General features: G+C 39.1%; 1 protein-coding gene across 1 annotated transcript in view; it reads right to left on the bottom strand.

Moving 5' to 3' along the window:
- Nucleotides 1–23,966, bottom strand: part of Dhc16F (Dynein heavy chain at 16F) — a 1,052,459-nt gene that overhangs the window by 1,002,445 nt on the left and 26,048 nt on the right. Inside the window, exon 3 of the mRNA XM_068227815.1 lies at nucleotides 9,071–9,310. Coding sequence (XP_068083916.1) covers nucleotides 9,071–9,310 — 240 coding nt within the window. The remainder of the gene's footprint in view (nucleotides 1–9,070; nucleotides 9,311–23,966) is intronic.

Here is a 23,966-nt window from a genome sequence, read left to right as displayed (position 1 = left end):
AGATACTAAATTTACACTTGAATCTGAAATCAACACTTCTATAAATTTTTTGGACCTTACTATCACCAGACTCCTTTTTTTCATTCAAATATAACATTTAAAGAAAACCTACGCACACAGCAACAACAATCAAACACGACTCTGTACATCCTCACAACCACAAACGTGCCACCTACAATAGCCTAGTGCACCAAGCATTTAATATTCCCATGACGAAATTTAACCTTCATAAAGAACTAAACACTATACATAACATTGCATTCCACAATGGTTACAATAACAATTTTATAGAATGCATAATAAACAAGCACAGATACTGCCCAAAATCCAATCTTCTTAAGGAAACAACTAAACCAAAAATGTTTGCAACTTTTACCTACAACCACAATATTTATAAAGTTACAAACATATTTAAGAAGCAGAACATTAATATTTCTTTCAGAACTGATAATAGAAACTTAGACATTTTGCATAACTCTAAATCACTTAACTCTTCTCACCCTTTTGAAAAATCAGGTGTCTATAGACTCCACTGTAATGACTGTAACGGCACATTAAATCTTGGACAGACAGGTAGATCATTTAAAATTAGATACATGGAACACATAAATGAAATCAAATACAGAAAATTCTCTGTGGTAGGTCAACATGTGAACGATTATAATCACAAATTTTATGGTATAGAGCATGACATAGATATTATTGAAGTAATATATAAAGGCCCCCTACTTGACATAAATGAACAATATAATTATTAAATTAATGTAGTAATGGTCCACCTTTCGATAATATAATATGTAATACTCTAAATTACATCAATTAGGGACTAGCTCCGGCCGGGGCTGGCCATCTTCAGCCTTAATGTAAAACATCTAATAACTAAACAAATGTACATGCACACAATTGACATAAAACAAATGAAACAAATATATAAAAATTGACATTAAAAACTGGAATGGAACTATGAATAAATCTGAAAATAAACTAGGTTCTAACATCTTGAGTATGCTCATCATTGAGACTAATTTCAAGTATTAATTTATATACACAGAACTGTTAGTTCTAATACTGCTGATCATTAATAATTCAATAGTAAATGGAAACTGGTAAATGTTGATTCCGTAGTTCATCACTAAATCTATTTGTGTGATGTTAGCTATATGCAATCCATTGAACACTGCTGTAAATAACCACTAGCTGACGGGGAACTGTTAGATGTTGTTTCATCCTCAATCAAAGTAATAAAATGAGATGCTCTCATGGTGCTTGTTAAATCATGCTGAAATGTTGTTGGAGATTGTCAGGACAGCACATGAAGATGTGGTTAACACAGATACATTGTGTATGGTATAAAATTTGCAATTCACTGCGGTGCCCATGAAGTTAACCTGATAAATTAGACAAAATGAAATTAATGAATTGAATGACAGAATGTGTTAGTTAGATGGCATAGGTTATATGAGACACCTCTAAATACACCATATGTGTGGACTATATTGTTGAGTGTGCTTCAGACTAACTGTTGTGAGATTCAAATGAAAAGGAAGGAGAGGGGAGGGGAAGGTCCTGAAGGAGAGGGTGTTGAGGAAGGGGTGGGGTGGGGGAAGGGGGGACTAAGGCGGGGCTGAAGGATGTGGGAAAAAGGATGGCTGTTGAGGAAAGGTGCTAAGAATATTATGAAAAACTGAATTATGACTTGTTGGTTTGACATTACTGAAAATGGGAATTAGAAGGTTAAAAAAGATATTTGGCTTGTCTGAAATTTCATTAAGATTATGATTTGGGTTGAAATATTGATCTAAATGTATGAAGCAGCTTTCGGTAATGTTAAGGAGGGGTCCTTTGTTGATGATTTTGAGAATTTCCATATCTTGTTTTATGTCTGTGAATTTGTGCTTATAGGCATGCATATGCTGTCCTACAGCTGAAAATTTAGTGTATTTCAGGGCACTGACGTGTTCTGAGTACCGTATATTAAAATTTCTCCCGGTCTGTCCAACATAAGAAGAATTACAACTGTTGCAAATGATCCTGTATACTCCTGAACAATGTTACATTTCACTTGACCAATACTATAATCCAAAGTTCAATCTCAATGACTTATCTGAAAGACCTACAATTTTGTTCAACACACTCATTACAATATTAAATCATCTTAAATTACCCAAAAATCGATCAATATTTCAAATAATACATAATACGCTCGTATATTACCCCTACCACTGTCCACACACGCCCGAGTATAGCCCCGCCTCTACTGCATCTTCCCCTCTTCCCACTTAGCTACCCCGACCCCCTCTGCGCTCTCTCACGATGTACTGCTGGTCAATTTAGTCTGTCAGTTCCTCTTTAACTTAACTTCCATCAGCTTGGAACCTGAGGCGAGTCTCATATTTCATTAATATATCTTTTCCCGTCTCCTTTTTGTAATGCTAATCACATCTTATTCTTCTTGTAGGTTCCGTCTTGGTTCGAGACCGCTCTAGACCCACCTTTGTAACCACGGATTTTTCATATAAGATCCTTTCTCGACACACTGTTTCAACAAAAGCCTTGGTCATTTTATATTAATCAACCTCATATCATAATTTAATATGACAATCATGTACATAAAAGTGAAGCAAGCTGATATAAAAAACTTTATCTTAGTACCTTGCTTTTAATGCCAAGACACCAGCGATCTTTAAACTCAACCTGCCTACTTTGTTTAAACTGGCAATTACTATATTTTAATCATTAGTTCTGTTAAGCACAAAGCTGTATTCCAATTAAAATGTTCAAACACCATCATTGTATATACTTCTGTGGAACGACTTATAATTGAGTACCTGTTTTTTAGCCTCATGAAACTTGATTACAATACCCATCTATTTTTAATAATGTATTAAACTGTGTGTAAACAAAAATATTATACTCCAAAAAATTGACAATTGTATACATTTTACCACAAAGCGTTTTGTACAAAGATTTTTAGTATATCTCTCAATTGTAATTATTATGGTGTACACCTCATCATATAAAACATACACCGATGTAATACGTAATACGACTACCAGTTCACGTTTGTATAAATATTTTAGCCCTAATATGAATAATTTTGTAAACTATTGGTATAATTTTACTAGAGATGTAAATTTTAATGTATTCTAATGTCTTTGTTTTCTTTTCTTGGCTGATGATGACATACAATTTTTGTAGAAAGTGTTCCCATATGACTAAATAAATGAAATGTGAAGATTTAACAGACTTGTAGAATCTATCACATAATTTTCTTCAGTATTGATTAGGTGGACCTTATAATTCCCTTGTTTATTTGTGACTTCTATATGGTGCTGAAGTCTGGGCTGAAGCTCTGAAGTTTGAAAAATACCGGCGAAGGATAGCTGTGGTACAGTGGAGATCAGCTTTGCGTATTAAAAGCGCACATCGCACAGTATCTGAACCTGCGGTCCTTACGGTAGCAGCGGTAGCACCAATTGATTTACTTTCCTTAGAGAGACAGGAAGTCTGGTGAACTCAATGGGAGCTCAGAAAGAAGCGTGCTAGGGAGCTAGCTTATAGGCAACGAAAGGAGCTGTGGCAGCAAAGATGGGAAGAAGATCCTCGAGGAAAATGGACTAAGCGGCTGATACCGCGTCTAGCTGATTGGGTTGCCTGAACTCATGGCAAGGTTAACTTTTATATTATGCAACTATTGACGGGTCACGGATGCTTCCGGAAATTTCTACATAGAGTAGGTAGAGTGAGCGACTCGGCGTGCATTTATTGCAATGATGTAGACGATGTATTTCACACATTTTTTGTATGCTATCATTGGTCAACTCAGAGAAGATATTTAGATACTGAGCAAGGAGAGTTGACGCCAGAAACTATTGTGCAGGTGATGCTACAAAACCAAAAATCTTGGGATCAGGTAACAGTATATGTAGAAGGCATCTTGAGTCAGAAAAAAGAGGGATATGAATGCTCATGAACGGCAGTAATGAGAAATAAAGGAAGAAGAAACCAGAGAAATTAGCACGACACCGCCCTGAAATAAAGCGAGAACGGTTCTGGGGCGGAGATATACGCCATGGGAAAAGGGTGTGTGTGTGTTTTAGTGAGCAGGAATCTCACATGCTTATGGAGTGCAGACCCTCATAAGTGTCTCATGAAAGATTTCCCACACTTCCCCGTTAAAAATGATCATTATTATTATTATTATTATTATTATTATTATTATTATTATTATTGGACAATTAGCCTCTAGTAATACTAATCAGAGGAAACATTGTACGTCTTGGTAGTGACAAGATCAGTAAGTGTGTTGTGCACGCAATGATCGAAGCTTTCATTGGTAATCACCCGTATATTGACATGGAAAGTGAGTATAAGTAATATTTAGTATATGTACTTTTGATATTTAATAGGATCAACTATGGTAGTGGGTGTAAAATTCAAGAAATTGATATTGTGTGTTAGTGAAATTGCATTTTTAGGTTACCTAGTTTCTTCATAGAAAATAACAGAGAATATATATTTCACTGCGACTTGAGTCATGGCCAGCTGGACTGCCTATACGGCATGATGTCGGAAGCTGCAATCCTGTGTGACTCCATGGATTTAAATCCAGCATCTATGGAACGTGGCCACAATATCACGGAAATGGAGTGCACACATGATAAATGCAATAGCAGTATTGAATGAAAAGAGGAAATGAATATGAAGCTTGTTATCACTCAACGAATAATGGTGGATATGTTAAAAGAGGAAGAACAACTGGAAATCACCAGGGCCCTGTTGAAAAGTATTCTTGCAATTCAGCAGAAAAATATGAAGATGGAAATTCAGCATGGTTTAAAGAAATTGGAGGAAGCTCTAGATGCGGGATATGTGCACAGAAAAGCTTGGAAAGCAACTAGAGTATTACTGCGAAAGGATTTGCCCGTTGAAGAGAAGGTAGAACAGTACACCACAAACAGAAACGTAGAACAGGATAAATGGGAAATAGTGTATCCAGGAAGAAGTAGAGGGAACAGAGGCAGAAAAAGACAGTTGAAGATAAAGGTACTCAACCTGAACCAGTATCTGAAACTGTTAAAAAGAACGAGCAACGGAAACGTTTAACTATAAGAAGCCACCCAAAAGCTGTACTTATCAAACCAATGAATGGCAAGACTTTTGCAGATGTTGTGAAGAACATACACAGCAAAGTGAAGCTGGAAGGCAGTGGCGCTGGTATCAGATCGATCAGAAAAACTATATCTGGAACAGTTCTTCTAGAATTTAGTAAGGTCACAGAAAAGGAGAATAGAGAAAATTTTAATAAATCACTTAGAGGTGCTCTTGGACATGATGGCAAAGTTTTGACGCCTAGAACTACTAATGTAGAGTTTGAGGGATGTTCCACCATTCAACACATTGCAAAAATAATATTAAAGTATAAGAAGACTGGTTTCGACTCCCTTGGAGTCATCATCAGTTCTTGGTGAAAATGAAATTCAGGGGAATTTGATGACAATCATCATAACGAAAAACCATGTACCTATAGGTGACTGCATGGAAACACATCATTGAGTTGATAGACATTACCTTGAAATGCAACATACGCTTGGCAAGCAGAACTTGGAGCTTAGAAAGTTTCCAGTTCTGGCTATAACAGTCTTGTGTTCATACAACACGGAACACTGGAATTACATGTACTGGTTGAAAATATATACAAAACACAATAAGGACACTTATAATGGTGTGGAAACTTCACTTTCTAAGAGCATTCTTGGATTTGACAGTCCTATTTCTGTCTGAAAAAGATTGGATGAAATAAACACAATGAAACAAAATGTATAAAGACATAGTTCTAGCCAAAACTGTCACACGTTCATGTACATGGAACACTGGGAACACTTGTATTGTTTGAAAACACACACGTTCAAATGAAAATACTTATAACTATATGAAATATCGGCATTACAAGAATGTTTGGTAAACATATGAAATTATACACTGGCCTGAGATGCTTAGTATTTAAGAAAGATCTTGGGTCTAAATTAGAATTGTTACCGTGTGTTAGTGGAACACTAAACTTAATTGTCGGTCCTGATTCAAGCTACTTGCTGGTTTTAGTTTACATGAGTTTGCAGTGTTTTAGGATAGATGGAATGAACGTATTAGTAGAATTAAGTTGGTTGAAGAGCAGGGGGAACATCCTTCAATATGGAATACTTGCTATTGTAGTTGTAACTGTCGTCGACTATTGTTGTTGTAGAATGGTGATGGTATGGCCTTGGCTTACAGAAACATGCATTGAAGGTGTCTGAGGAAAAAGAGAAAGACAGAATGAGAAACTGTTATGTGTGTGTTCGAGTTAAAATATTGTTTGTATTAATTTACTCACTCTGTATCCGCTCGTGCTGATCAGACGTTTGAAGAGTGGGTTGGGATCTGTTCAACTCTGTGTGTGTGTCCGTCCGTGCGCGCGCGTGTGTGTGGTGCTATTGTTGGTTGTGAGAGGGGGGGGGGGGGAGGGGGTGGCTTGCTTTGGGTTGGTTGAGGTGTGGAAGGGGTGTGTGAGAGAGGGGGGCAGTGCTTTGTTGTTGAGCCGTTCTGTGTAGATAAGTCTTGATCATGAGGGGATGAATGGCCTCGTAAAGAATGTCCTCGTAAACAATAGCAATTTGAAATGTGGTGGTGGTGGTGGTGGTGGTGGTGGTGGTGGTGGTGGTGGTGGTGGTGATTATTGTTTTAACAGGAAGTACAATTGGGCAACCATCCTCCATATAACACTAATCAGAGGGAAGAAATGGAAGGGATCGGACACTTCAAAAAATGAAGAAATCGGCCAAAGAAAGACAAGGGCCACGAAGGGTGTGAAAATGAAAGACACCCTAGGCCTCCATATATGTAATACGTCGGGGTCTGAAAAGAACAAGAGTTGACCAAGGGAGGTCGGATAGGATAGATGAAAGTGAGGAGCCTGGCACAAGTAAGTGGAAGCAATGCCAGGACTAGCTGAGGGCCCCGTGGTCGCCAACCCATGCTCCATAGTTCAGAGCCCCTGGGACTGAAATGTGGTGTTGGTGAAGAATGTTGCTTATACCTTGGACAGTATTTTGCACCAATAATTCCATTACAAACTAGCTCAGCCTCAGAATCAGATAATCATCAAAATATAAACAAAGAGTTTACAATTTATTCTTTGGACACACTATGCGACGTGAGAATGACAGCATAAAAATACTGATCATTCTTGGAAATATTTATGGCAAGAGAGATCATGGACGAGTTCCCACTCGATGGTCAAATATTATCCAGAGTATAAATGGGTTGAACATCCTTGGTGCAGCACGTCTGGGTGATGACCGCAAGAAATGGAGACAACTGACCAATAGCCTCCTCGGAGATCACAATCCTTAAAATTGAGAAAACGATAAGAGAGAGAGAGAGATACAGTATAAAAATGTCAACAAGAAAAAAGTGTTCAGAAAATTATTTGATACTAAAGAAGTTTCCTTTTCTTCATCAAGGTGTAAATGAATCTGCTGTTCTTTATGCCAACCACCCTTTAGGTGTTGATAATGGAGAGAAAAACTCTGTTGCAGAACATGTAAGAACAGAAGAACAAATATGAAAACACAAAAGGACACATCTTCAAATGAACAGGTTCTCTCCTCATCAATCCCAGTTCTTCTGCATTCCCTGACAAGTTTGCTTCCCAGCTTTGTCAGGTGGGCAGACATCAATACGCAGTGAGAGGCCATCTTGACTGATCTTCATTCTTGATGTGGGAAAGTGTAGGATAAGGAGAAAGCCAGATAAGTACATGAAAAGGGAAGAAACATAAGACAAAGACAAATATAGGTGTTAAAAGATTAGGAACACATGATAACACAAAAGGGATAATATAAGTACTGGAAAGGAACAATTAAGTGTCAAATCAAGTCGTATATAATAGGACAAACACACCGGCAGGTCAACAATTTTGTTTGTGCATTGCATAAATCTAATGATCGATCTCATAATTAAACAAAATATAAATTTCAGCATTATAACTGCTTAAAAGTTTGGTTTAATATACTTTATATTACCATCCAATATTACTGAAAAGAAAATTGTTACATTATTTTTAACAATTTGAATCTGAAGCAGGATCCAAATAATCATTGTACAGTATTAGCAAAATCCACTGAAAAAATTTGATGTGTGATTATATTTCTTCTTGCTTCTTCTTCTTATTACTATTCCACTACTATTCCCATTTCTTGTTGTGGTTGTGGAAGCAAACTACGTTGCACATGTGAACTTGGCCCTGGTTTATAGCTGGATATCCTTCATGATATCAGCCCTCAATGTAGAATGATGAATTCACTATGAGTGTTTCTATGGTGGTTGGTAGTGTGGTGATGGAGATGATGATAACGATGATGATGAGGATGCTGATGAAAAGATTCAAGTTTCTCGATGTAATCAGCAGAAGCTTTGTTCAATCTTAATATATCAAATTAGAGTACTATGTCTCCAACTTGCAGTTCTTGAAAAAGCATGCATGAAAAGTGAAAAGCCTCTATCATTGGCCATCAGCTTCAGTGGACTGGGCATGTGTGTCATATGAGTGATATCAGGCTTCCTAGACAATTTCTTTATGGTGAACTTTCCTCAGGCACAAGACTCTTTGGTGCCCCTCTGAAGCACTATAAAGACCGGCTTAAACAAACCATAAAGTTTACCAACATCAACTCACAAACTTGGGACACACTTGCCAAAGATTTCTTGCTTTGGTACCAAACCACCTCTATTGCTGTTGAACTGTTTGGGCAAGAGCATTGCAGACAGGAAGAGGTTAAACGACAGTTACACATACTCCATCAGATGCAACCTCTTCCTTTCTCCATACTTCAAACTATAATTGGATTGTTTAGCCATCAAAAATACAAGCACAAATACAATATATCTATATATCTATATATATCTATATAGATATATAGATATATATATATATGTGTGTGTGAGGGGGGCGGGGGTGAGAACACACAATAATATTTCTGTATTTTAAAATAATCAGTTAACAATGGAGAGATGTTTAAGAATCACATACCTGGGCTTCAATAAACATGAAAAGAGCACACTTTTCATACTCTGATATGTCAGTAAATGTAACATTCAACAGATCACAGGACAAGGCCTGAATGTTGCAGAGTGCCTTTCCAAGATGACTGTTTAGGAGAAACAAATTTTCACTAATGGCTTCCTTTGCAATTGAAAATTTCTTCCAGCTAACGTTTTTCTTCCACACATAAAAGGCTTTCCACATAGGAAACACGTAAAATGTTTTAATCTGAAACACGCAGAGAAAAATAAACTACTTAACTTTGAAAAACAGCTGACAAAGAATACATTTCACCATATTTGGCATAATTCATTGTGCATGAAAATCATTAAGCAATTGATGGATATTACTACCTGTCCAAGGAAGTTTTTGGTAGTTACGATAGGCAGAGATAGTAAATCTGAAAGTACATAGGATTGCACAAACCTAAGAGAAGAAAGAATAAGTATACAGAAATTGAAAAATAAAGGGATAATTAGGGATGAAACTCAAATAATTTATACTTGGAATGGAAACTGGGAAATATGAACCGAGAGTGCATTGGTCACTAATGTAGACAGAATATGTGAAAGATGTCATAGAATGGCAAGAAAAGTATGTGAGGGAGACCATTGTCCAATGACAGAGAACTTGCCTACAGGTTCAATCAAACTAAAACTTTTAGGAACTGGACTCAGTCTCCCAAGAGTTATTTTACACCTGCTTCAAAGCAACAATCTTTCACAGGAATACTGGTTGTCTTTGATTGTATTACTGCTACACAAGTTGAATGCAATATTCAACCAGGTGGTATTCAGGCAGAAATCTAATTTCCTTCATTGACTCAGAAACAGGAGTCTCTCACAAAAACCCCTGATTTAGTAAAATCGTCCTCAGTCTCTCCAGGGAATCCTTGGATGAGAACCAAATGGCAGTTCTAGCTAGGGGACTTAATTTTGTTGTCACTTGCTCTAAAATTCTGACTGAGGAGTTTATTTCTTTGGGGCAGCCATACACAAACTATATACACATGAGACTGAAGAGGTACAACAGGAATACGTGAGACTGACAAGGTCTGCTGTGGTACCCGGTCCCAATTTAACAAGAGGAGAGCTGTGAACGAACTCAGAGATGATTCTAAACTGACCATTCTCTCAGCTGACAAAGGCAATGCGACAGTGGTAATGGACACTTACGAGGATAAGAATAAAATCTTAGCTATGTTGTCAGAGCCTGTTTACAGACTGAGCTCACGTAACCCTACAACTTGTGTGTGTCCAACACCACTGTGAAGCTCTTAAGGCAGTCCTCAATTTAAAGGATGTTAAAGATTTGATCCAGGGTATGCAGTGCCGCCAAGATTATATTGACTACCAAAAATCCATAAAGAAGATACTCCTCTCAGACCAATAATTAAGCAAATCTATGCAAATTGCTTCAACCTCACATAGGACATACTGAATAATACGTTAGGGACTTTCTGTATTTTATTAATAACTAGCTGATGTACCCGTGCTTCGCTACGGGATTCTCAGAAAGACTGACTTGGTGGTTTTCCTAACTGAATTCAACATAGGTCATTACAAAAACGTCAGTAGGAATGCAGCGATTGAAAGCAATGTTATCATATAAAATATTCGATCAAATGAAAAACCGCACACTTTCTCACTTTCAACGCACAGTACTACGGTGCCGATCTAAGAGTCCTAAGTTCCAGAGCTGGAATAACCAGGTCGTAGACTGCCGTGAACACTCCTCTGTCATTATTCCGTAAAATATGCACACTACTCATTCCAGTCAGTGCCTCAGAGTAGGGATTGAATAGCTCGAATACTATGATGAACCAGTGTGTTACGTACCAGATATATCATAAAATGTATGAACCAGAGGAATGGCATGCTAGAGAAGGAAGTTATCTTACTCCCCACCTACTTCCCACCAATATACAGGCAGGCTGTTACAGTCGGTACGACCAGGCGAGTTGCCTGTGTGGTTAGGGGCGCGCAGCTGTGAGCTTGCATCCGGGAGATAGTGGATTCGAACCCCACTGCCGGCAACCCTGAAGGTGGTATCCCGTGGTTTCCCATTTTCACACCAGTCACACCAGGCTGTACCTTAAAGCCAAGGCCGCTTCCTTCACACCACTATTCATTTCCTATTCCATGGTCGCCATAAGACCTACCTGTGTCGGTGCGACGTGAAGCAAATTTTTAAAAAACTCGGTACGCTGCAGTAATCCTATCTATCGGGGATGAGAGGAAACAGAAGACAAAAAGCACATCACAACAAACAATGGTCAATGTAATGTTATTGTTGATAAAGTTTATGTGCTTTCTATATTGCAGGCATTCACATTAATTTTCTTTCGACTCTGTGATATTAGGGTGTCTTACAAAATTATTTATATCGTAGACTGTAGTTCCTTATTCTCAGAATTTACATACCGATTTTTACTTAATTCTGTTTACCCATTTTCTCGTGACTCGGCGTGATATGGACTTAGTTACAAAAAACTCTGATTATATTCGGTACGGTAACAATGTATAAGACATAAGTGATCGGAAATTTAATAACGTCTTACATAACTACTATTAACTTACGACATAACTAAAGTTATGTTAGTTATGTAGTATTTATGGATATGACCACTAATAACATAAATAACTTATTTGAGAAATACATTTCAGGCTTTCCCCTAAACTACCATTTCACTCAACGTGCATAAAATAATTTGTAGCCTAGATTGCAGTGGTTTTCATCACCCTACATTACATACCGATTTTCATTAAATTCTCTTCAGCCGTTTTCTATTGATGCGTGTACAGACAGACAGAAATTATGGAATGGTAAAAAATGCATTTCCTTGTTACTGTGGACATGACAGATACAGAAATATCATTCATTTCAAATTCTCAGCAATGCAATGGCGGACCAGATGAAAACACGGATTGAGAACGCTCTCAAAACGATAGTTAATATTACAGAAACAGGTGGTTACCTTAAGAATGAGAAGAAAGAAGAGATACTAAAAGCGGTAAGCGATCTGAGAAACTGCTTTGATATATTAACTAATGTAGTGAAAGACAAGAACAACAAAATGATTGTTTCTGAAAGCGAGGTTATGGAATACCAAAGAGAAGACATATCAGAGGGAGAAGACAGTTTGATTCCGAGACAACTAGTGCCATCTGATGGCCACAACCAAGAACCTGCAAGTAACTCCAACTGGCAGCTACTTCCATCTAGCGGCCACACCCAAGCAGGAGAAGGTAGCTCGACCTCGGAACAATTAGCTTCATCTCCCGGCCACAACCAAGAACCTACAAACAGCAACAACAAGCAACTTCAACCATCTGACGGCGGAATGCAAAGCTCGCATTTACTTGAACGGACAACCCAGCTCATTCAGCAAAAGAAAGCCATGAACAATGAAACTACGGATCTAGCGGATTTAAAAGAAACCGTAAGATATATGATGGACTTCATAACGAATAAAATAAATATAATTATTGAAGAAAAAGTTACGCAGACACTGAATAGGAATGCAGTGCTCACTCACAAGGATAATGAAGTATTCAATAACAAAACAGACGGAAGGGATAACGATCATAACTATAGAGGAGAAACAGAATGGACAACTGTAATAAATAAAAGAAACACACAAACCATCAGAGGGACAAGGGTTCAAGAAGATGATCTACAAGCTGCTGACAAAATGGCATGGCTTTACCTAGGAAATCTGAAAGGAAACGCAACAGAAGAGAAGGTTAAGAAGTACCTAGAGAAAAATGGAATTAAAGATAATATCCATTGCGAAGAACTTCACACACGAAGTGAAAACAAGGCCTTCAAAATAGGTTTCCCTTTCAAATTCCTTGAAGATGCTGTACGACCGGAATTCTGGCCAAAAGATTTCGTTTTCGGAGAGCAAACCGTGCTGAAGGAGGAGAACTAGAATAAACATATACATATGCTCCTGTGGAACACTGAAGGCATAAAAAATGCTCTGCCTCTCTTTCCAATAGAGACATTAAGCAACTACAACGCCATTATACTGACAGAAACATTCTTAACACAGGATTTCAACATTCAAGGATATTACGGAATTCTTGTTAGTGTGGACATGACCGATACAGAAATACCATTCTTTTCAAATTTTGAGCAATGTGCAGACAAAACTCTTATTTTATATATATATATATTACATTTCAGGCCTTTCCCTAAACTACCATTTCATTCAGTATGAATAATATTATTGATAGCCTATATTATAGCAGCCTATTTTTCGACTTTGGATACCAATTTTCGTGAAGATACGACCAATAATGAAATAAATATTTGACAATTAAATTTTAGGCCTTCCCCTAAACTACCATTTTTCTCAGCATGTATAGCCTATATTGTAGCGACTTATTTCCCATCTTTGTCTAGCGATTTTCATTAAGATACGACCACTAATAACATAAATATTTGAGAATTAAATTTCAGGCTTTCCCCTAAACTACCATTTCACTCAGTGTGATTAAAATAATTTATAGCCTAGATTGTAGCGGTTCATCACCCGAATTTACACTCCGATTTTCATTAAATTCTCTTCAGCCGTTTTCTCGTGATGCGTGTACATACATACACACAGACAGACAGACAGACAGACAGACAGACAGACAGACAGACAGACAGACAGACAGACGGACAGACAGAAATTACGGAAAAGTAAAAAATGCATTTTCTTGTTACTGTGGACATGACCGATACAGAAATACCATTCTTTTCAAATTCTGAGCAATGTACAGACAAAACTCTTATTTTATATATATATATATATATATATATATAGATTTGTCAACCATAACCCTTAAACCAAATGCACTCCTGATGAGTTTTGATGTCGAGTCCTTGTTCACTAAAGTGTCGATTGACTTGGCCATGGCTCTCATTGAGCATCTATTCCCTGAGCACATCACCAAGCTATTTCACCACTGCATGATTTCCAGCTATGTCTTGCGGGATGGGCAATTTTATGGCTAGGCCCTATAGGAAGTCTACTTTCACCAGTAGTGGCTAATTAATTCATGGAGCATTTTAAGGAGAAGGCTATCTCTTTGCCATCCATCTAGTGATGAACAAGAGTACCAATTACAATAGATCAACGGTAAAATATTTTAAAATTCAAATCATCGTTATTAGAGAAATCTTCATTGTGAACAGGCAAGATTTTCTCCTGAAGACATGGAGCAAAGTTTTCTGTGAAACATAAAGAATTTCGCCTTGTTTTCTTGACATGGCAAAAGCTCAAAAGTTACTTGAAAATAAAAATCCACAGCCTGTTTCTAGTCATCTGACTGGATCAGATTTGGAATGAATGAAGCCCCATCTAGCAGCGAGGCTAGGAAATGTGCCGGTTGTCGAAGCCTGTCGCACTCCTCTGGGGCAATGATTTATGAATGACAGATGAAATGAAATGATATTGGAGAGTGCTGCTGGAATGGAATATGACAGGGAATACCTGCGTACCCGGAGAAAATTCTGTCCTGGCTCTGTTTTGTCCAGCACAAATCTCACATGGATTGATCCGGATTTGAACCACGGAACCGTGGTGAGAGGCTGGCGCGCTGCTGCCTGAGCCATGGAGGCTCACCCAAAAATCGCTTATCCTGTCTATACTACAAAAATTTCCAAAATTTAGCATCTGAGATGGCCTTATCGGTTGCTTGAGAGATGTGCTCCATTGTCTATGGATGACTGAGCTGGGGGCAGATCAGCAAGTGGGTGGGATCCTAGACAGTGCCACATTCACACGATATCTGTTCCTAAAGCCAAACTTCTGCAGGATGGATTTGCACTGTGGCACTCCCACTCTCATGCGGCTTGGTGTTCGCTGTATAGGGCAGAACATCATCACAGGCCAAGTCTTCTTTTGCTGGGATGATGGGATTATCCAACTCATTTCTCCACTTGATGATGTGGTTTGCTTCCTGTGATCCCTCGAGGATCCATGTTTGACATAGGAAACACTTCCTGAACCTTTGCCGTTGTGCCACAGGCTAGTGTCCATGTAGGAAGTGATGAGAATTTGTCTTCTGCTTCATTATATCCATATCTGCATCAGTGTTCATTTGGATGGGAGGTTTGCCTATCCCAATGGGTGGGACCAGCTTCTATATTGGGGTTGGCTTCAAGTATAAAGTCCTTTGGTCAAGTTTCATTAGCAACAACATCCATGTGCTTATTATGAGTACAGGCATTCCATACTGGTGCAGAATATTCTGAGACAGATATGCATACTGATGTTCAAAGGGTCTGTGGATCAGCTCCCCAAGCTTTGTTTTGAGTGCAGACTTTACCCCTGGCACTGGCACAATACTGCTTAAAGTTCAGGTTTGATCTAGTGTAACATCCAGGTATTTTAGAAAGATGGAAGGGTACGTATAGGTACTTTAAGGCAGAAATGGGTTCCAGGAAGGACATTCTAGGAATTATAAATTACGAGAGGAAGTCAATAAGCATCCTCAAGCAATTTTTATAATTCATTACAAAAAGAATACACACTTTTTATTGATATCATTTTTCAACATAGTCACCCTGTTTTTCAATGCATATGGTCTATCATTTCACAAGCTTTCTGATACCCTCAGCAAAAACGTTTTTGGTTGTGCAGCAAGCCACGTATGCACTGCTTCCTTCACCTGTTGATCGGAGCTGAATCTACGGCCTCTTAGAGCATTTTTAAGTGGACCAAATAGATGATAATCTGACAGGGCGAGATCGGGATTGTACGCAGGATGCACCAACATCTCAAAACGCAGCATCTGAAGAGTATGAGTGGTGTGGGTGGCGGTATATGGATGCGCATTTTCATGCAAAATAATAACTCCTTCCCACAATCGACCTCTGCGTTTGTTGTGAATTGCAGGATTCAGCTTGTTTACTAGCATATCACTGTAACATTCACTGTTTCCCTATTTTCATGCTAATGTTCCAGGATTGGCCCTTGAGAGTCCCAAAACACTGTGAGCATCACTTTTCCTGCAGAAGGTTGACTCTTGAATTTCTTTTTAACTGGGGATCCAAGATGCTTCCATTCCATGCTCTGATGTTTGCTCTCTGGTCTGAAGTGGTGAACCCATGTTTCATCTCCAGTGATGATCCATTTCAGAAATGTTTCATCTTCGTTAGCATGATGGTCCAGTAGGTGCTGACAGATTCTCACACGATTGCGCTTCTGCTCTTCATTGAGTTGTTTTGGAACCCATCTCGAACAGACTTTGTGAACTTTAAGCCTGTTATGCACGATTTCATATGCAGAACCATCGCTAATGTGCATATGGTTTGCCACATCATCAACAGTCACTCATCTGTTATTCAGGATCATATCACGCACTTGTTCAATATTGGCATCAGGTACGGATACAGATAGGCGTCTGGATCTTTTCTCATACTTCACGCTTGTGCAACCCCTTTTTGGACTGTTCAATCCACTGATAAACACCTTCGCTGTGGCAAAACATTGTCCCTGTATTGTGCTGAAAGTCTTCTATGAATTTCCGCTCCTGGTACACCCTCAGACCACAAGAAACACTCTACAAAACGCTGTTCTTCCTTGGTGCAAACAGAGAGTGGTGCGGCCATCTTTACAGCATAACAGTGCAAGCTGTACTGATCTGATAAAGCTAAAACCTACCACAGGTGTAGACAGTGGTGCCATCTAGCAGCTGGTGATCACACAATGCCACACACCCAACCTGAAGACAATCAGAGCAAAATCGCAGATACTTACTGACTTGCCTATGTATCAAGAGTAGTGTATATATGAGGATTTACAGAAGGCAGAAGTATTTAGTCAGCAGTATGTAAAAATAGTTAGATATAAGCATAATGTCCAGGTAGAGTAGGTGACTAATACTGGTGAAGTACTGAAATTTATCCACGATAAAAAAGATGTTTCCAAAAGATACAAAAGTGGAAAACTAGGGAAGCAGTTGGAATTGGTAAGATTTCTGGTGATATACCTTCGCTGTGGCAAAACATTGTCCCTGTATTGTGCTGAAAGTCTTCTATGAATTTCTGCTCCTGGTACACCCTCAGACCACAAAAAGCAGATTACAGAACACTGTTCTTCCTTGGTGCAATCAGAGTGGTGCGGCCATCTTTACATCGCAACAGCACAAGCTGTACTGATCTGATAATGATATGGGTTTGGATCTAATACCATATCAAAATACATATTTGATTACTATTTTTAGGAAGGAGCTATACTATATGAATGAGGAGTTTTTATAGTAGTCCCAGTGTACAAAGGAAAGGGTGATAATCGTAATGCAGATAATTACAGGCCAATCAGCTTGACATGTGTTGCATACAATACAATAGAATACAATAGATTTATTTTGTCTGGCAAGATTAAGGCCATTAGGCCCTCTCTTCCATCTAACCAGAAAATACAGTTTTTATATGTGCAAAATTGAAATAAGTACACTTACAATTGAAACAACTACTAAACAATACAATATTATGATTAAAAAAAGGAAAAAATAGGAGAATGATGATGATGATGATGATGATGAAGAAGATGATTATTTACACAATTATGACATGATTAGCTAATTTCTATTATCCTTGGTAATAACAGTGGGATTATATAAAGTCTATAGTTTGAGGAAGACTAAATCTACAGTATTTCCATAGCATTACTTAGTAGGTAGTGGTGACAAAGTTGCCTAAAACTAGCAGGTGAGGCTCCTCTGACAGAGACGGGTAGTGCATTCCATTGTCATGCCGAAGAAATAACAAATGAGTTTGTGTATCGTGTGGTGCGGTGAGGTAGAATAGATAAGAGTGTACCAGATTTTGACCGTGTTCCAAAACTGTGATTGGATGAGAGGTGGTGAAATTGACTGTACAAGTATAGAGGTGAGCATGAGGAGAGTATTCGACGAAGAAGGCATAAAGCATGAAGATTACGGCGCTGTTTGAGTTTTAGCCAACCGAGTTCATCGTAGGCAGGTGTAACATGGTCAAAGTAACGTAGGTCACATATATAGCGAACACAGGTGTTTTGCGCGCGTTGTAGTTTGTCGTTAAGAGTAGTAGTCAGGTCGTTGTACACGGCATCACAGTAGTCGAAGTGAGGCGATACCAGAGTGCAAATAAGGCGTTCTTTTAATATTCGAGAAAATATGTTGCGGAATCTTCTAAGTGAGTTAAGTGTCGCAAATACTTTCCTGGAGATACTGGTAACCTGCTGCTTCCAAGAAAGATGTTCGTCTATCATAACACCAAGATCTTTGACAGATTCACTGAAATCAATGGGTGAATTCTGTAGATAGAGTTTTGGTAAAGTGAATTTGCTTATAGTTTTTGAACAAAGCCGAGGATGTGAAATTATTATAGCTTGAGATTTTACGTTATTTAATCTAAGTCCATGCATGTCAGTCCAGTTACAGATTTCTTGTAAGTCTCTATTGAAATTTTCAATTTCATCGGTTAGTCTTTCCGGTTCACAGTGCAAGTATAATTGTATATCGTCAGCGTACATATGGTGTTTGCAGCTGTTTACCGACGATGTAATATCATTGATATAGACAGAAAATAGAAGCGGTGCTAGGACAGACCCCTGTGGAACACCAACCTCTACGGATCGCCAGGATGAATATTCATTGTTGTTGTTTCTTACACACTGCAGATGACCGCAGAGGTATGAATTCATCCACTGAAGACTGTTTGTCGAGAACTGGAGTTTAATTAGTTTGGAAAGTAGTATGTCTATGTCAACAGAATCGAAGGCTTTAGAGAAATCAAGAAGAGCTAGTATGGTAAGTTGTCTTTTGTCCATCGCATTGCGAATGTCGTCTGTAACCTTAAGTAGTGCAGTACTAGTGCTGTGGTTACGTCGAAAACCAGACTGGTGTTCATCAAGAATATCGTGTATTTGCAAGTAGTTGGAGACTTGTTGGTGTACAATGAATTCTAGGGCTTTTGAAAGCACCGATAATATGCTCACAGGTCTATAGTCAGTTACGTCTTCAGGCGGTGATTTTTTAGCGAGAGGGACAACAACGGCAGCTTTCCATAAGGAGGGATACGTGCCAGTCATTAGTGAGTGGTTAAATATGTGAGTTATAGTGGGTAAAATTATGTCAATTATTGTCTTAATAAGTTCTATTTCTATGTTGTCTATCCCTTTGGACTTCAATTTTATTCTAAATATGGCTTGTTTAACTTGCGAGGGTGTCACATGTGAAAAGTAGAATTTTTCTCTGTCAGGTGCAGGGGAGTTGTAATTGCTGTATAGAGTTCTATGTTTCCTTTCTCTGTCAATGGTATGTCCGGGAGTGGTAAAATATGTATTGAGGGAGTCCAGGGATATGTCAATAGGATGCTCGTCTCTTTGTTTACCTATTCCCATGTGTCTTAGTTCTTTCCAAGCCATAGCAGGTCTAGTATTTTGATTTAGCAGGGTATGTGCATGTCTAATTCTAGCGTTGCGTACTGACTGCGATGTTTTATTTCATGGCTGTTTAAATGCGTCAAAATTGTCTTGTGTCGGTTGTCGCTTAAACTTTCTATGTGCGGCATCTCGTCTTGCCATTAACTCCTTTAGCTCTAAGTTTAGCCACGGTGCTGGGGCTCGCGTTACCCGTACTGTTTTCGGCGGGGCGTGTCGATCATAGAGCGCTGTCAGATATTCGTTAAATATGTTTACTTTAAAGTCAACGTCGTCAACTGTTAGTATATGGTTCCATGGAACATCTAGTGCGTCTTCAGTGAACATACTGTAGTCAATTTTAGAGAGATCTCTGAATGTAATAGTCCTTGGTTTTGTCTTTCGGGTCTTTAAGGAGTAGGATATGTATATTAGGTCATGAGCTGAAATTCCTGGTAGAGATGTCTGTCCGTGTTGTAGTACTTTGTCTGTATTCTTGACAATCATTAAGTCGATTGTCGTGTGTGACGTGGCGGTGTGGTGAGTAGGGAGTGTTTGCAAAATGATCATATCGCAAGATGTAGTCATGTTTAAAAGCTGCCGACATTCGGCACTGTTGTTTCCGGTGTCTGTGTTAAAGTCGCCCATGACAATTACATGTTCATATTGCGGGAGTACGCGTAACAAAGCATTCTCTACGTCCTCCAAATGTCCAATCGCAGGTGGCTTGTACACCACACAGACAGCACATTTCTGATGGGCTACGATTATTTCCAAGAGCAGGAACTCCGGTCTTCTATTGTATTCGCTATCTGAACATGCAGTTATCCTAGGCTTTAAACTGGTTTTGACTATCGCTGTTACACCTCCTCCCCTCTTTCCAGCTCTGTCGTTCCGAAGTAAACAGTAGCCAGGTATGTTGAAAGTCTTCGAAGGGATCAGATCATGAAGCCAGGTTTCAGTGAGAAGGCAAACATCAAATACGTCCGGGACAAGTTCTTTAAGTTCGTGGAAATGGGCAGACAATGAATGTACATTTAGATGGGCTATATGAAGACCTTTCGGGAAAGAGGAAACTTTAGCTAGGAGCAGGTCTCTAGTTGAGTGAGAAGAAAAGGGGGTAATTCCAGAAGGGGTCAGTGGACAGTTGTCACAAGGTCGTGTTCTGTTTGTGGAGAGTGGAGGGGTGAGTGAGGCCTTGAACGGGATTGTGGCTGGGAAGGAATGTCCGGTACTGTCAGAGGAGAATAATCCATTAGTGCTCATTGCCACCTTATGAAAAAGTAATAATTATGCGAATGAGATAATCTAACTAAAGTGAGCTAATCTAATTACCTTATGAAAAATTAATAATTATGTGAATGAAATAATCTAAGTACAGTGAGCTAATCTAATTAAATTACACTAAGGTGGTATTTAAATAAAATGAAATATAGTAAATAGAGATCAGAACAGTCAAGTGAATTGTCCGTTTAGTTGCTATCTCTATCCTCCGGTAAGTCACACAGCCGGTTAATGCGCAGTTTGCCCCCATCGGGTTTCTTAATGATGATATCGCCGTCTGCAGTCCAACAGTTCGCTACATGGAAACGGTGAATGGCGGCCTTCAGTATGGAGAGTCTAGCGGACGTGAGATCTTCATAGATGGTAACATGAGTGCCCTTTAGTCTCCTTTTGTTACGAAATACTTCTTGTCGTGTACGATAGGAAGTAAACTTGACAATGATAGGCCAAGTTTTCCCTACTGATTTAGGCCCAACACGGTGACTTCTATCAATATCATTGATGCTTAATTTCACACCTATATCTCTGAAGACGTTTACAGCAAGTTCATCAGTATTTTCTTGTGAGCTCTCCTGCACTCCAAAGATTCTAAGGTTATTTCTCCTACTATATTGTTCGAGAGAGTCGCTTGCATGTAAGCTCTGAGAAAACAATCTTTCTGATTATATTAGACATTTTCTGAAATTACTAACTGGTTTGATAGAATGCAGTTTGGGTTTAGGAAAGGTTATTCCTGTGAGGCTTAACTTGTAGGATTCCAGCAAGACAGACATTTTAGATTCAGAGGTCAAATGGAGTGTGTCACTATTGACCTATCCAAGGCCTTTGACGGGATAGATCATGGAAGATCATTGACACAAATGTGTTTTATTGGACTAGACAAAAGAGTGAGCGAATGGGGGCTAAATTTCTATAAAACAGAACTTTGAGAATTAGAATGGATGAAGCATTTTCTAATCCTGTAATCATTACGGCATCTCACAAGGCAGTATTTCTGGACCTTTGTGTTTCCTGAAATATTTAAGATAGAGTGACAGTATCTAATGGAGATCACTGTAAATACCTAGCTATTAATACAAGGAAAGATCTTCATTTGGCATATGAGCCACTGGTAAGACCCCAATTAGAGTATGGGATCCTCAGCAGGATTACTTGATTCAAGACCTGTACAAGATCCAAAGGAAAGCAGCTCTATTTATTCTGGGTCACTTCTGGCAAAAATTAAGGCCACGGCCGCTTCCTTCCAACTCCTAGGCCTTTCCTATCCCATCGTCGCCATAAGACCTATCTGTGTCGGTGCGACGTAAAGCCCCTAGCCACTTCTGGCAAAAAAGTAATGTTACAAGAATTTTGCAAACTTTGGGCTGGGAAAACTTGTCAATAAGGAGAAGAACAGCCCAACTAAACAGAATGTTCCAAGCTGTCAGTGGAAAGATGGCTTGGAATGACATAAGTAGACAAACTTGAGTGGAGTTTTCAAAAATAGAAAAGATCACAATATGAAGATAAAGTTGGAATTCAAGAGGAAAAATTGGGGCAGATACTCATTTATGGGAAGAGGAATTGGAGATTGGAATAATTTACCAAGGGAGGTGTTTGATAAATTTCAAATTTCCTTGAAATTATTTACGAAAAATATAGGTAAACAACAGATCGGGAATTTGCCACCTAGGTGACAGCACTAAATGCAGTTCAGTGGTGATTGATTAACTGAATGTGTTTTGGCATCAGGCAGTGTTGGAGTCATGTGACATCCAGTTGTCATACTTCCCTGTTCTTGAGATGGAAGGCGCAGACTTGTGACTTGTTCAAGTTAGGCTTGAGGTGGATGACATCATACTAGAGGGAGAACTGGTCAACAGTCTTGGACAATTTCTCTTTTACCTCTGCAAAACTGCAACAATGAGTGGCAACGACTATGTTGTCAGCTTAGATGAACTGTCTAGTGATATTTGGTGTTGGCTGGTCATTGGTGCAGATGTTGTGCAATGTTGGAACCAGAACGCTTCCTCGGGGCAGACTATTCTTTTGAGCTCTCCATCTACTGTTCTTCCCCTGAAGGGAGACAAAACGTCTTATGTTCCCCATGAAAGTGTCAATCAATGATATCAGTTGGTGATCACTAGTTAAAGTCATACACTTTCTGCAGTAGCTCCCTGTAATTTAAAGTGTCATATGCAGCCAAGAGATCAATAAAAGCCATTCCGGTGATTGTTTCTCGAAACCATCCTTGATGTAAGGAAGGGGAGTTAGGGATTGGAATAACTTACCAAGGGAGATGTTCAATAAGACAAAGACAAAGACACCCCATACAGGCTATGAAGGCCCTTGGAGGAGTGGAAGGTAAAGGCTTCCACCATTGTTAACCACGGCACATGATGGGGTAGAGTGGTTAGCTCTACGCCCGGCCGCCTTTGCCCCCAGGAATTAACTTGGTACTCATTTTTGGTGTAGGCTGAGTGAACCTCAGGGCCATATGCACCTCCAGAAGTGGAAATCTCATTTCTTAAATTTTACGACTTTCTGACGGGGATTCGAACCTACATCCTTCCGGGCGAACCGAGCACGCCTTTATCGCCTTGGCCAGGCAGGGGAGATGTTCAACAAATTTCCAATTTCTTTGCAATCGTTTAAGATAATTTAAGACAATTTTTCTGTAGCTTGATTTCCTGGGCCAAAATCCTGCTTGTTGCTGGATGAACATCCCATCCAGGGGTTTCAAGATTCAGTTAAGAATAACGCATTCTAAGTTGAAAGTGTGGAACATCAGTAGAGTAAAAATGAAATGGCATATGGCTTTTAGTGCCGGGAGTGTGTAAGGACAAATTCGGCTCGCCAGATGTAGGTCTTTTGATTTGATACCCGTAAACGACCTGCGTGTTGCGATGAGGATGAAATGATGATGAAGACCACACATACACCCAGCCCCCGTGCCAGGGAAATTAACCAATTATGGTTAAAATTCCCCACCCTGCCAGGAATCGAACCTGGGATTCCTGTGACCAAGGGCCAACACGCTACCCATGGAGCCAGACAGCAGTTGTGTGACCAACTGTTGAAAGAAGGAAGAGAGACAAGACAATCAAAAAAGGGGGACATTCCACAATTTTCGGGGACAGCTACATTTTTAACTGTAATTTTAAAATGACAGAACATTTGAACATTTTCAAAAGTATTGTGTTGCCAGTTGTGTTGCAC

This window comes from Anabrus simplex, chromosome 5 (assembly GCF_040414725.1).
Source record: "Anabrus simplex isolate iqAnaSimp1 chromosome 5, ASM4041472v1, whole genome shotgun sequence".
Classification (NCBI taxonomy): Eukaryota; Metazoa; Arthropoda; class Insecta; order Orthoptera; family Tettigoniidae; genus Anabrus; species Anabrus simplex.
This window is presented reverse-complemented; position numbering and strand designations above follow the sequence as displayed.